The 13,032-nt window shown below is 35.1% G+C and overlaps 1 protein-coding gene across 1 annotated transcript in view; it reads right to left on the bottom strand.

The window, feature by feature from the left end:
- LOC144442373 (myosin-VIIa-like) overlaps positions 1–13,032 on the bottom strand; it is a 69,041-nt gene that overhangs the window by 27,031 nt on the left and 28,978 nt on the right. The window contains exons 7-15 of the mRNA XM_078131701.1: positions 10,966–11,108; positions 10,380–10,493; positions 9,094–9,324; positions 7,856–8,194; positions 6,821–6,952; positions 5,930–6,065; positions 5,316–5,560; positions 4,750–4,811; positions 3,554–3,737 (exon numbers count right to left, since the gene is read on the bottom strand). Of these exons, the coding sequence (XP_077987827.1) occupies positions 3,554–3,737; positions 4,750–4,811; positions 5,316–5,560; positions 5,930–6,065; positions 6,821–6,952; positions 7,856–8,194; positions 9,094–9,324; positions 10,380–10,493; positions 10,966–11,108 (1,586 nt within the window). The remainder of the gene's footprint in view (positions 1–3,553; positions 3,738–4,749; positions 4,812–5,315; positions 5,561–5,929; positions 6,066–6,820; positions 6,953–7,855; positions 8,195–9,093; positions 9,325–10,379; positions 10,494–10,965; positions 11,109–13,032) is intronic.

The following is a 13,032-nucleotide window of genomic DNA, read 5'->3' as shown; positions in this document are numbered from 1 at the left end:
CATTTGTATACAAGATGTTATGCAACAGCTTAAACTGAAATTCCCTACTTTTACACTCTATTGTCATACTTGTAATCAAACCATAGAGTCTGTCCCAAGGAAGATTTCCAATACCAAGTTGAGTTTCCAATTTCATCTGGCTACTAGGAGGTATAAATTTCCTTCGTAGGAGCTCAAATTTAATTTTTTCCTTGGATACATTGTCCAGAGTCTGAAGTGAGTCTTCAATGGTGAGGTATACATTGTCTAAGTGTCTAGTTTTACTTTCTTTTAGAAATGCTGGGATAGATGAAATGATACCAAACCATCTGAGCTTTTGTATCAGTGATAACCTATCATTAGAAACTCTCTCCCATGGAATTGGTTTATCATCCAAAAACAAATCAGATACACTGTTTATACCAATTTTACTAAAATCCTCATAATAAAATGAATGTCCTCCAATCAGAATATGCTTATTATTCCAAATTAACTGATCTCTACTGTCTTGCTGCTCTTTCGTAAATTTACTCCATGTATCAAAGCAATCTGTCATGAAGTCAGTAAATTTAACAGGTAAATATTTTGTATCAAAATTACATCTAAACACTATGTTACCACCTATTTTTTGTAGCTTACTATCAACAAAATATTTCCAAAGTCTTTGGGCTGTAGGGTCCAATAATTTTTTCACTATAAAAACCCTATTTACATCCTTCATAATTGATAAGTCGGGCATTTTTAGCCCTCCTTGGCCCACGTCTCCTATCATAGTTCTTCTTGCCACTTTGTCTCTACCCTTCCACAGAAAACTGTAGATAATTCGGTGAATCTCCTGGATGATATCTTTAGAAATTTCAATGGACTGTATAAGATATGAAAACTGTGAAATCGCTAAGGTTTTGATAATTTGAATCTTACCCAATAAGGTGAGGTTTCTGCTTTTCCAAGAGTTCAAAATTTTCTTCATATTATCCATAGCTTTAGAGACATTTTTCTTTATTGCATCTTGTCTATTATATGAAAAATATATTCCTACAATCTTAATAGGAGATGTGGGCCATTTTACCCCGAACATATTATCCTGTCTAAACCTCCACTTTCCAATCCATACAGCCTCAGTCTTATCAACATTTACATTTAACCCTGAGCTAAGAGCAAATTTCTTCAGCAAATTAAAAAGAACATTAACTGAGTTAATACTGGTCAAAAAACATGTCATGTCGTCTGCAAATGCAGAGTCCTTAATTTCAATACCTGAGATTGTAATACCACTGATATCTCTATTTGTCCTTATAGATAACAGTAGGGTTTCAAGTACTAGAATAAACAATAATGGAGACAGGGGATCACCTTGTCTAACACCCCTTTGTAATTTAAAATATCCTGTGCTGTAGCCATTATTCATAACACAACTTTCTATGTTATTGTACAGTGCCTTAATCCAGTTTTGAAAGGAGTTACCAAAATTAAATTTACAGAGAACCTTGAAAAGAAACTCCCAATTGACTGTATCAAAGGCTTTCTCAAAGTCTATTGCCAAAAGCATAGCAGGAATATCATATTCTAATGTATGTGCATAAACTTCATCAATTAGTCGCACATAATCACTAATGTTACGACCTTTAACAAAGGCAGCTTGTGATGGGCCTATCAAGTCTGGCAAAACCTTATCTATACGTTTGGCAAGACACTTAGAAGCTATCTTCATATCAACATTCATAAGGGATATCGGTCTCCAGTTTTTCAGAAGTAGCCGATCTCTATCAGGTTTTTCTATCAATGTAATAATCCCTTGTTTTTGTGATGTGGAGAACTCGCCTTGCTCATATCCAAAATTTAAAGACTCAACAACTACATTGCCAATAATAGGCCAGAATGCCTTGTAAAACTCTACTGTGAGACCATCATTTCCTGGACTCTTGTTCTCCTTCATAGAGCATAAAACATTGAAAGCTTCACCCACTCCAATTTTCCCTTCACACAAACTTTGCAAATCATGTGGTAAAACTGGATTATTCAGATTTTCCAGGAACTCTCCAACATTTCCTACATCAATAATGTTTTGCGAGTACAAATTTGAATAAAATTTCCTTATTTCTGCTGAAATTTCCCCTGGATCACTTAAAATTTCAGTGTCCCTTCTCTTCAATTTCTTTATACTTGATTTCCTTTTGTTTGATTTTTCAAGCCCAAGAAAATACTTATTGCTTTTTTCCCCTTTTTCATACCATAATGCTCGAGAACGAACAATTGATCCCTCTGTGAGATAGTCATGATAATCTTCTAGATCCTGCTTAAATTTTTCAAGGGTCAGAAAGGCTGTATCGGAAGGGTTGGTAGAACAAACCTGTTCTGCTGTTTTGACTTGATTTTCAAGGTCAATTACCTTTTGTTTTCTCACTTTAGCTTTATTTTTACTAAAGCGAATTGTAAATTCTCTAATCTTATACTTAATGTAATCCCATCTGAAACATTTGTTTTGACTCTCGGTCGAGCTATTCAGCCAGAGAACTATATTTTCACGGAGTGTTTCACAATAATTTCCATCATTTACCAGGCTTGAGTTAAATTTCCAATATGCTGGTCCATGTTTTTGTTCTGAATACTTTAAATGTAGAATTACAGCAGAATGGTCTGAACTAACACCAGGAATAATTTCTATATTTTCTACAAAATTCTGAAGCTCATGTGAAATTATGAAATAATCTAGGCGACTCTGTTGAATGTTTGGTTGACGTCTACGCCAAGTAAACTGCTTCAGATTTGGATTCCTTTGACGCCAGATATCTATAAGCCCAAATTCATCTAAAATTTCCCCAAATAACTCTATTGACATCCTCCATGGTTTCGGGTTCCCCCCATCCCTGTCCAAAACAATATCCATTGTAAAATTTAAATCTCCACCCCAAATAATTACACTATCCGGATCTGGAAAATGGTCGACCAGTAATTGTTTGATTTCCCTCAGAAAGACCATATGTTCCACCTCTCTATTTGGTGTAAAATATTATCAGATCCAGAAGAATCTATTATAGTGAATTTTATATGTCTCATTGTTAGAAGACATATTTACTATTGTAAATTCCTGGAAAAAATACCACGTTTCGAAAGTTTTCTTCCGTATTTGAAGAGTATATACCATTGTGAGTATTGGATAGCTGTACAAAAAAAGAAATTAACCACACATTTGAAAAAGTGGTCTGGTTTGTGCGATCTATTCAAGACCTTGTAACATGCCTTTTTGTTTTTTTTAGTAATGTACTGCTCTGTGGGACCCAGATCAAAATGGAAATAAAGAAAAAGATTCTTAAATACAAAAAAATAATACCAGGTTTCATGGCAAATGAAACTTTTTTCACTCTTATGAATATTTTGAGTGAAAGATGTTAAAATTGCTAAATTTAAAGTAAATATAAATCTGAGGTCAAGCAGCAAGTTTGTTGCTGAATTTCAAAGTAATGGGATGTTTGATATCAAATAGACACAATTCTACCACTAGAGGGTGATCTTTGGGCATCAGCGATAGCCTGCCACTAGAGGGCACTGTCTCAAAATATAACTCTTACTCTACCTTGAGAAAGACTTTATGATAACCAATCTGCCAATCTTGTGTGCCCAGGAGAGCTTTAGAGATTTTCATCGATGCAGCTTTGCAGTCTTCCTTCTGTGAGGGCTGGATTCCAGGAATACAAACACGATACCTGTCCACATAATCTTTGAAAAGATGTCTGATGGGGTAACCGGCTCTACGGATCCTAGAAAGAAGTAGAAAACAATTGTGATACTATCACATGATTGGATAAACAGATTGAATATATTTGAATATATAATTAGTAAACATTCAGTTGCCTGTATTTTCTCAAAACCTATGCAAATGTGGGTATGTTATGTCAGATTCTGAAGGAGATATTTAAGTTGTCTATGAAATCCTGTACATTGTGTAACTTTGTGACTGAATTAATCTATCACATTTATTACTAATCCTTATCATGTAAGTTAGTTTCATCATATTGATGTACAGCCTTGTGACCAAAAAAAGCTGCCATGACTATTTCTTATCTGATGTGATGCTATGCATTGTTAAAAATATCAAGATTTGATGTATGAGGAGAGTTGGTAATTATATTCCAGTTTTAAAAGAGAGCAAAGGTGAGACTGGTTTTATGTGACTGAAAATGTTCATCAGCTTGGTAGATCAATTGATTTACAAAGGTTACAACACACAAGCAGTTTTTTAGCATTGAGTTTTCGTTCCGTCTTGGCCGACAATCCTCATCAGAATGACAAACCACAGCTGACCACTAGGTGGCGGTATAATCAGCCAATTGTGGTTTTATCTTATCTACATTTCTTTATGGTTAAGGGACAAAAAAAAGTCCTCTGCACTGAGCCTACATCAACAACCTCTCTGAAATAGACATAAAATTTGGCTTAGACGAGGTCCTCTGTACACAGGGGCAAGGCATGCTGGGAAACAAACAAAGAGAGATGCTTCTAATCTCTAACTCTCCAAACAATGCCAAAGATATTAGAAGGTCCTCACTTTGTTTGTTTCCCAGAATTCCTCACTCAAGTGTACAGACGGCCTCTTCTCAGCTAGACATGCCCAATTTATGTATTAGAGGGGTTGCATGATGTAAAATGGGTGAAAATGACTTTTTGGGGTATCCAAAGCGTAAGAAATGCAGCTAAGATAAATTTAGCATTGCCTTTGTTCCTCTAAATTCACCATGACAACAAAGTAGTCAAAACTTGCAGTTCACTTACTTGATTGTTTCCATCATACCAGAATATCTTAGTTGTCGTGTCACCAAATCTCTCTCAAACATCTGAAAAGAAATGAATAATAAGTTGGTTATGAATAAAAAGAAAAATCTGGGTTTTTCTTACTAATGGCTGCATTGATAAGATAGTAGTAAATCTAAATTGTGAAACATTTAGGCTTAGAAGGCTAACTTTGAAAAAGAATAAGATGGAGACATGACTGACTTTAAATTTGGTTTTATGAACACACGACTGGCTTACGCTTGGTTTTATGAACACACGGCTGACTTACGCTTGGTTTTATGCACACACGACTGGCTTACGCTTGGTTTTATGAACACACGACTGGCTTACGCTTGGTTTATGAACACACGACTGGCTTACGCTTGGTTTTATGAACACACGGTTGACTTACGCTTGGTTTTATGCACACACGACTGGCTTACGCTTGGTTTTATGAACACACGGCTGACTTACGCTTGGTTTATGAACACATGACTGACTTATGCTTGGTTTCACGAACACACGGCTGACTTATGCTTGGTTTTATGGACACATGACTGACTTACGTTTGGTTTCTTTAATTCATTTGGTTTGATACATCTGACAAAGAAAGGCTGACAAGCACTCAGCGTTGCCATCAATGAGTCTAACGACCTCCTGAACTGTGCACCGAGTGTTGGCGACTTCTTCTTTGTCTCAGAACTCATCTTGACGTCATGGTGAAAGAGATGTAGTAAGAACCGACTCTTTGTAGTTTCTACCAGGTGAAGCAAGTCTGTACTAAAAGTGTCTCTGTTCTTCTCTAGGAAACCTAAAATAATAGATGAATAAAACATTTTGTTTTAATATTGATTTCAGAAAAAAAATGTATGTGGTAAATTTTCTGTATAAGTTAGAGGGACAAAGTCTGTAACTTTTTAAGTTCTTGGTGGTTACTTTTTTTACAACGGATATTCTATATTACTCCAACTATTGACATGGTGACTTATATCTAGCAAATGGTAGCACTTGGGATGTTTATTATATCATTGACTAAATCAGAGAGAGCAAACTATCATTTAAAACATTTAAATGCAAAACTTATTTTGATGTCAGAGCTAAAGATCTGCATCGGTCGAGTAATGAGAAAAAGGTTAAAAATAGGGTCCCCTAAGAAGGAAAAACTAACTTGTTAACTTACCTTGTGTTTCATAGTATACTGGTCCTGCAAAATGTTGGATTCCAAACATTGTAGCTACTGATGATTTCCCTCGGATAAAGAACTTATTCTTGCCATGTTGTTGGGTTAGTTTGTTCAACATAGTTTTGTCTGTACCCTGTAAAAATACAGCCAATGTGAAATGGGTTAGTTGTTCAACAGTTTTGTCTGTACCCTGTACCCTGTACCCTGTAAAATATAATATGATTATGAAGTTCTCTTTGCAATGACATTCCAATGCACAAGTCTGATAAAGTATATGCAATGAACATGGTGTGGTATATTATGGGAAACACATTAAGGGTAGACCCTAGTTCACATCAATGGAGAATGCCACTCCAGGAAATAAAGACATTTTCCTCAACTATAGGTTCTGGAGTCACTGGACGATTTTATTTTTTGAATATTCACAATTGTTTCACACTGACATGTATAGCATTTTGTACTCATGAATATTTAGAGTTCAACCATTGAATATTGTATTTCTATCTCCCATGATGCAATAGCCCATAGCAAAGATACCCTCAAAATTCACAAGATCAACTTGATATTTCTCTGAAATCACAAATAATTGTAGGTGAAATAAAATCATGAAATGACTCTCCAGAACCCAAAGTTTATGAAAATGTCTCTATTTCCTGGAGTGGTGCTCCTCTTTAACACCAGTTCATCTTTTCTCAGTAAAACATGAGGTAAATCAAAATAAGATTTTTTGCAAAATATATGTAGCATTTGGTTCTATCTGGACAAGATTATCAGTATTAGGAGTTACATAAGTTTTCAATTCATTATTACAGTTCAAATTCAAAAAACTTACAAAGTTATAAAAATCATCAATTTATGGTGAAAATGTAAGTGTTATTTTAGACTTACCTTAGGAAATCTACTTTCTTCATCAATCAATGCAATGATATTCATAGGTTTGAAAGCTAGTAAGTCTAACGTTTCTTGGTTATCAACAAACTGTATATGGTGCCATTTTATGCCTTCTCTCTCATACTCAGCCTGTAAAGACAAATTAAAACAATTAGTGTTTTTATCAAAGTGAATTGTTATCATGTATGATGACTGCATTTACCGACAAACTGAACAACTGTTCTTACACGGTGTTATACAGTGTTACCTATAGCAACCAACACTGGTTGGCAAGCTAAACACATCGGATGACAAGAAATATGAGAAACTTTGTCCATTAGCCAGGTCCTCTCTCAAACACACAATCTGTAATTACTGATGTAGGAAACCCAGCATAGTCTGATAATATGACAATGAATACAGTAATCTTTAGGTAAATATGTCAAATCCATCTACAGTAATAACAAAGACACATCAAAAATAGGCTGCAAAGAAGTAGAAAAGACACATGCAAGTCGTAAAATAACAATGGTGTGAAAATAAAGTACCAAGATGATTTTTTCTGATCTGGCTATAGAGGTCGGTATTATCAAACATTTTATTTTAGTATTCAAGAAATATACGGTTGGTCATTAGAAAAAAAGAACAACCTCCAGCTTAGAACCCCTTGTTACCTTTGCATTGAGAACAATACTGACACTGGTAGTTCAGCCTTTGGTTTACTAAGATAGACACAAAGTAAAACTATTGTCGCAACATGTTGATACAACAGTGATAAACTATTGAATTGTGGTTTGTTTCATTATAGTCTCAGTAGGGAGGCATCTCTGAAAAGTAGTTTATTTAGAGTTCCATGAACTTGCAATGCTGTTTTGGGACTTCAATGTTTATACTATGGTGATCACAGGGTGATTAGAATCGCACAACAGAGGAACCGCTTGTGTAATTTACCACATTGAAGAACAATAGATTTAGTATGCACCTATCTCAACAAACCGAAAGCTGGATTACCAGAGTTTTATCACATACTCGTATCTCACAGATGTAACATACCTGCTCAAGTTTAAAGATGTGCCTCACAAAAAACTGCTGTAGATTTTCATTAGCATAGTTAATACACAGCTGTTCAAAGCTGTTCTTGCCAAAGTTCTCAAATCCAAAAATATCCAGCACACCGATAGAAAGTCGTGCTTGTTTTGGGTCTTTCTTGGGTGTGAAGATTGCAATGTTGATTTTTTCTACTAGCCAGACAAACATGCGACCGTAAATTCCTTTGACGAATGCATCACGGACGTCCATTGCCTGAGTACGGCTCATTGGTGAGATGATGGTTTCTCCCTGGGCAAATGTTGAACGTGTTGTCAGGGCATCTTCTAAGGCTTTTTGATTTACCTGTGCAAATGAAAGTACGAGAATTAACAAATTAGCACATTATCTGTACCATGTGGTTATCAATATACTGCTTGTTACTTTTTTTCAATCAGACTCTTTGGTAGTTTGCAATGTTCAGTATTCTGAACTATTTGGTAGTTTGCACTGTTCAGTATTCTGAACTATTTGGTAGTTTGCACTGTTCAGTATTCTGAACTATTTGGTAGTTTGCACTGTTCAGTATTCTGAACTATTTGGTAGTTTGCATTGTTCAGTATTCTGAACTATTTGGTAGTTTGCACTGTTCAGTATTCTGAACTATTTGGTAGTTTGCACTGTTCAGTATTCTGAACTATTTGGTAGTTTGCACTGTTCAGTATTCTGAACTATTTGGTAGTTTGCACTGTTCAGTATTCTGAACTATTTGGTAGTTTGCACTGTTCAGTTATCTGCAATGTTTGCTTATATTCATTCAGCTACTTTATTGCCATATCATTATATATATAAAACATTGGAAAGTGATAATTCATGAGCACTCCTTTGTGAATTGTTTGTTGACATGAACTGTTTGATTATCTGAATTAAATACCTCTGGCTCTCTATTTAATAATGATAAATGAAACATAGGGGAAGACTGCCGAGTTTGATATGAAATGACAAGAACTTGCTCCCAATAAAATTGAATTAAAAACCCTTTATTTCTATATTTTGGCCCTGCACAGAGATTGCCTATGTCATGCATGTCATGTATGACATGTCCTCAGTCATTGAGTGCCAACCTTTGAGGGGCGCCCTCAGTGTTGACAGTTATACACTCTAATGAGTGTGCCCTCTAATGTCTAAACATATTTCAGCATTTTGTATTGGGGTCAAAGGTTAAAGCATGATACCTAGCATAAGAAATTTTTCATTAATCATACCTCAAGTAATCTGGACACAGAGGCTGTTGCATTCTTATTGGATATGGCAGAGGAATCCAGGTGGTTTTCTTCAAATCCTTCATACTCTATGTTTCCCAGGTGCAAAACAGATGCAACTAATTTAAATATATCCCAGCATTCCTGTTCTGAGAACATTAAGACTTTCATCGCTGACCTGATATCGGCAAATTCTTTTAAGTCGTCACGTCCTTCACACGTCAGACAGTTACCCTAAAGATGAAGAATCAAAACAGAGATGGTCAGTGTTTTCAACACGATAGATTACAAGGATGTGACTAATTTGCATACTAATTTACATATACATGACATGGTACTGTAATTTGCATATTGTTTTGCATAGTGATCAGCATATAATACATTGTATGCATGTCTCCAACACTGGGAGACACTCTGATATGTTTATATTTAACACATACACACATGGACATTGGAATCAGCCATTTCTCTTCATGTGAAAGTATTATTATGATATTGTCATTCATTTAAGATTACTAAAGCTCAAGGATGGTAGAATACTTTTGAAGCACGGTAGAAACCTGCCAAGTATGGCGGCCAAGGTGGCAAGGTCTGTGTTTGCACCATGCTTTCTCTATAGTGGGGAGAACACTGACGTTGTGGTGAGTTAACTAGAAATGTAATATTTACATAATCAAAAGAATACACTAATGTCTGGTATTTGTTCATCACACACCTTTTTTTGAAAGAAGTATTCACAAGAATGTGCCCACGATGAGGAAAAAATAAGGGCTAAAATCACGTGGCAGTACATGAAGCAGTCACCATGTGGCTAAAACAACACTTTCAGTTTCAAACAAATATGTACGCTGAAACACAGTTAGCAGATTTTTTGTGATTGGTTGACAATGCCATCAACTTTTGTTGTGGTACAGTCACTGGGAAATTATGCTTTTTACAATAGAGGCCATAGTACTTGACTATCATGGCCCAATTCTGGTTCAACAGCACTCCAAGTGGCCAAACTAAACAATCTTTTGTCTTTCTGGTAATCACAATCTGGTGTAGTTGTAGTCTAAACTGAGCATGCTCAGATGCAAAGCATTGTGGGATTATTTATAGTTTGGTGATACCTCAACTCAGGTGCAAGCTCCCTACTGACAATAAGTGTTGAAGATGTCAGCAAATTAATTCTAGTGCAAAATGATCTCAACAGCAGATTATCACTCGTACTCAAAACTGACCAATAAGAAGCTGCATACAGACAAAGAACATCTGTTTAATGACCAATCATATCCTGTTTTACATACCTTTGTAAGATAGTAGTAGGATGATGCATCCTTCAATTCCAACAGTTTTTTCTCATCTGCTGCTAACCCAGCTAGCATACAGTAAAATATATGATAGTTTCTCTCATCGGTGGCCTAAAGAAATTATGAAAAGTAATAATTAAAAAAATTACATCTTTTCCTACAATTAGTCACTTTCATACTTTCAGAACCGTTCTTGCAAATTATTGAGAACGTGTACATTCCTACACAGGAGAGACTGATTACTGAAACATTTAAATCTATATTCTTATTTCTACACTGTCTTAGGGACAATTGCAAAATGTCGCACAAGATCACTAAACGAACTTCGTTCATTTAGGACAACCCCCCACCCCCCACCCCTTACCAAACTATGAAATGTAATACAAGTCTCTGCTATTCCATCATGCTGTGTCAAGTGTTAGTAATCCAATTCATTTGTTTACTTTCCTTGTTTGTAAATGTAACAGGTTCCGTTCGTCCACGGTCTGATGTCGGCAGTTGTAAAACTAAACATAATCACGTCTACAAAATATATATGGGGTAAAATACTATGCATTTCAAACGAATGAAATGTAACACTTACAGGTCCAACAATTCTGGATTTTTCCAACAAGTATTGTTCAATTTTTGCTCCTTCAATGATACCTCTATCATTGAAATGGATATCAATGTATTTACCAAATCTACTGGAGTTGTCATTTCGCAATGTCTTGGCATTACCAAAAGCTGAAAAAGATGATAAATACAGAAACATCTGTCATGTCAGTCAAGAAATGAAACTTGTATTCTCATCACACAGGTAGTCTCATGAAGGTACCGTAAACCTAGATATTTTGGCTACTAGAAAGTTGTGCAATTTTACAATCATCAGCTAGTTCACAAAGACTAATTTTTACTAATTACCAGACTGGTACATTGCGTTCATGTACAAGAAGGCGTTTAGTTAGTACTTTTTTTTGCGTTTTTGTTTTCCAGTGAAATAAGCAAAAACAAGTCTTTCGCAAAAATTTCTACGTTTACAGTGTCAAGAAACACCTGTCTAAGTCAAGAAATGAAACTTGACCATGGATGCATTGCCGTTTATAAAAAAAAAAAAAATAACCACATAAAATTGATTTCTACTTTCAATCATGGTGTATCTGGAATTTAAACACCACATTTTCTGTAATCATTACATGGCGGGAAGGAGAGGCATGCTCTTGTCTTCATAATATCACGTCCATTTCGTGGAAACGTTAGTGAACAACGCCCAGTATCAGATACCAGTATAAATTCAGTATAAATTTTGAAATGACTAAATACAGGAAACGTTACCAAGTACACAAGGTGTACAACCTGTACTAATTGTATAACAAATAGCATTCCTTTCCTGATTTTCTCTATTTACTTATTTGAATATCAAATTAAGAACAGCTGCTTTGGACACTAAATGGTTGAATAATTTACATAAATGTAACTGGTTTTGAATTATGTCATGTGAGTACAAGAAATGATTAACTTACACAGAATGAGAAATGTCCTTTGTTTTGACAAATATGGCAGACTGAAATACCGAGTATTTCAAAGAATGTGTCATGTATACATTACCTAATCTGCCTTCTTATCATGGTTACAACCTACATCTATCAATTCTTAACCATTTCAGTAATTATTTAAGGCAAAATAAAAAAAAAGTGTGTTTCTGATAACTCAACCAACCCTAGTTTAAGCCGCCGACCTTAAATGTTTTTAAGCATTTAAAACAAAACGATACAAAATCTGTTTTCTTTCCAGTCATGTCTGTACATATTTCATCAAATTATCACAAAACGGCTATTCTAATCTACATTTCATTTAGTTTTGGGTCGAAGCAATATTTTTCACAAATCAAATCCTGACCTACCTACTCTGAGGCCATGTTATCGGAAACACACAATTTTTTTTCACTTAATCAAAGAAAACACAATTCCACATTAGCTAATTAGCAGTTGTAGTAATTTTGAGACAGTAAGTCACTGCAAGTCAACTCTTCTCAAATCTTAACCATGTCAATAATAACAAGCTCTAATGAAATAAGACCTAAAATCCGACATTTGCAGTCACAGACAATTTGTGACATCATGTTCTAAATTTGGCAAAGCCAGGAGGCACCATTAACTGTAAAAAGTTCTGTTGCCAACAATGATGCAGCCTGAGGTAGACATAGGAATGCAATTATCATCAACTGTCTACTTAGGATGATAAACAAGAAACTACAATCTAAGACTCAGTGTTTACACGGATGTCATCTCCATAATTATGTAGACTAAAAACTATGCAAAATTGACTGTAAATCTCCCTCCTGTATTTAGAGCATTTTAAAAATAATTCTAGTATATTACACATCTCCAGTGATTGCACATTGGTTTCTAAAACCTGCCTTTCAAGTCATGAAATAACTGGATGGTTTTAAACATTTTCAGTAAATGTATCTATACAACAGTTGTCTGGACTTTTTCGTAATTTCTCTTAAATGAAATAGAATTAAAACATGGTATTTTTTAGAACTCTATACATTTACTCTATGAATGATAAAATATAACCTGCATCTGAATACAGACTGTGTATGTGTATATATACCCATGATGCATCTGTATTTATCTGTATCTGAATCTCTGTCTCTCCGTCTCTC

Source organism: Glandiceps talaboti, chromosome 11 (genome assembly GCF_964340395.1).
Source record: "Glandiceps talaboti chromosome 11, keGlaTala1.1, whole genome shotgun sequence".
NCBI classification, from domain to species: domain Eukaryota; kingdom Metazoa; phylum Hemichordata; class Enteropneusta; family Spengelidae; genus Glandiceps; species Glandiceps talaboti.
Note: the sequence above shows the minus strand (reverse complement) of the source record. Positions and strands in the feature narration are given on the sequence as shown.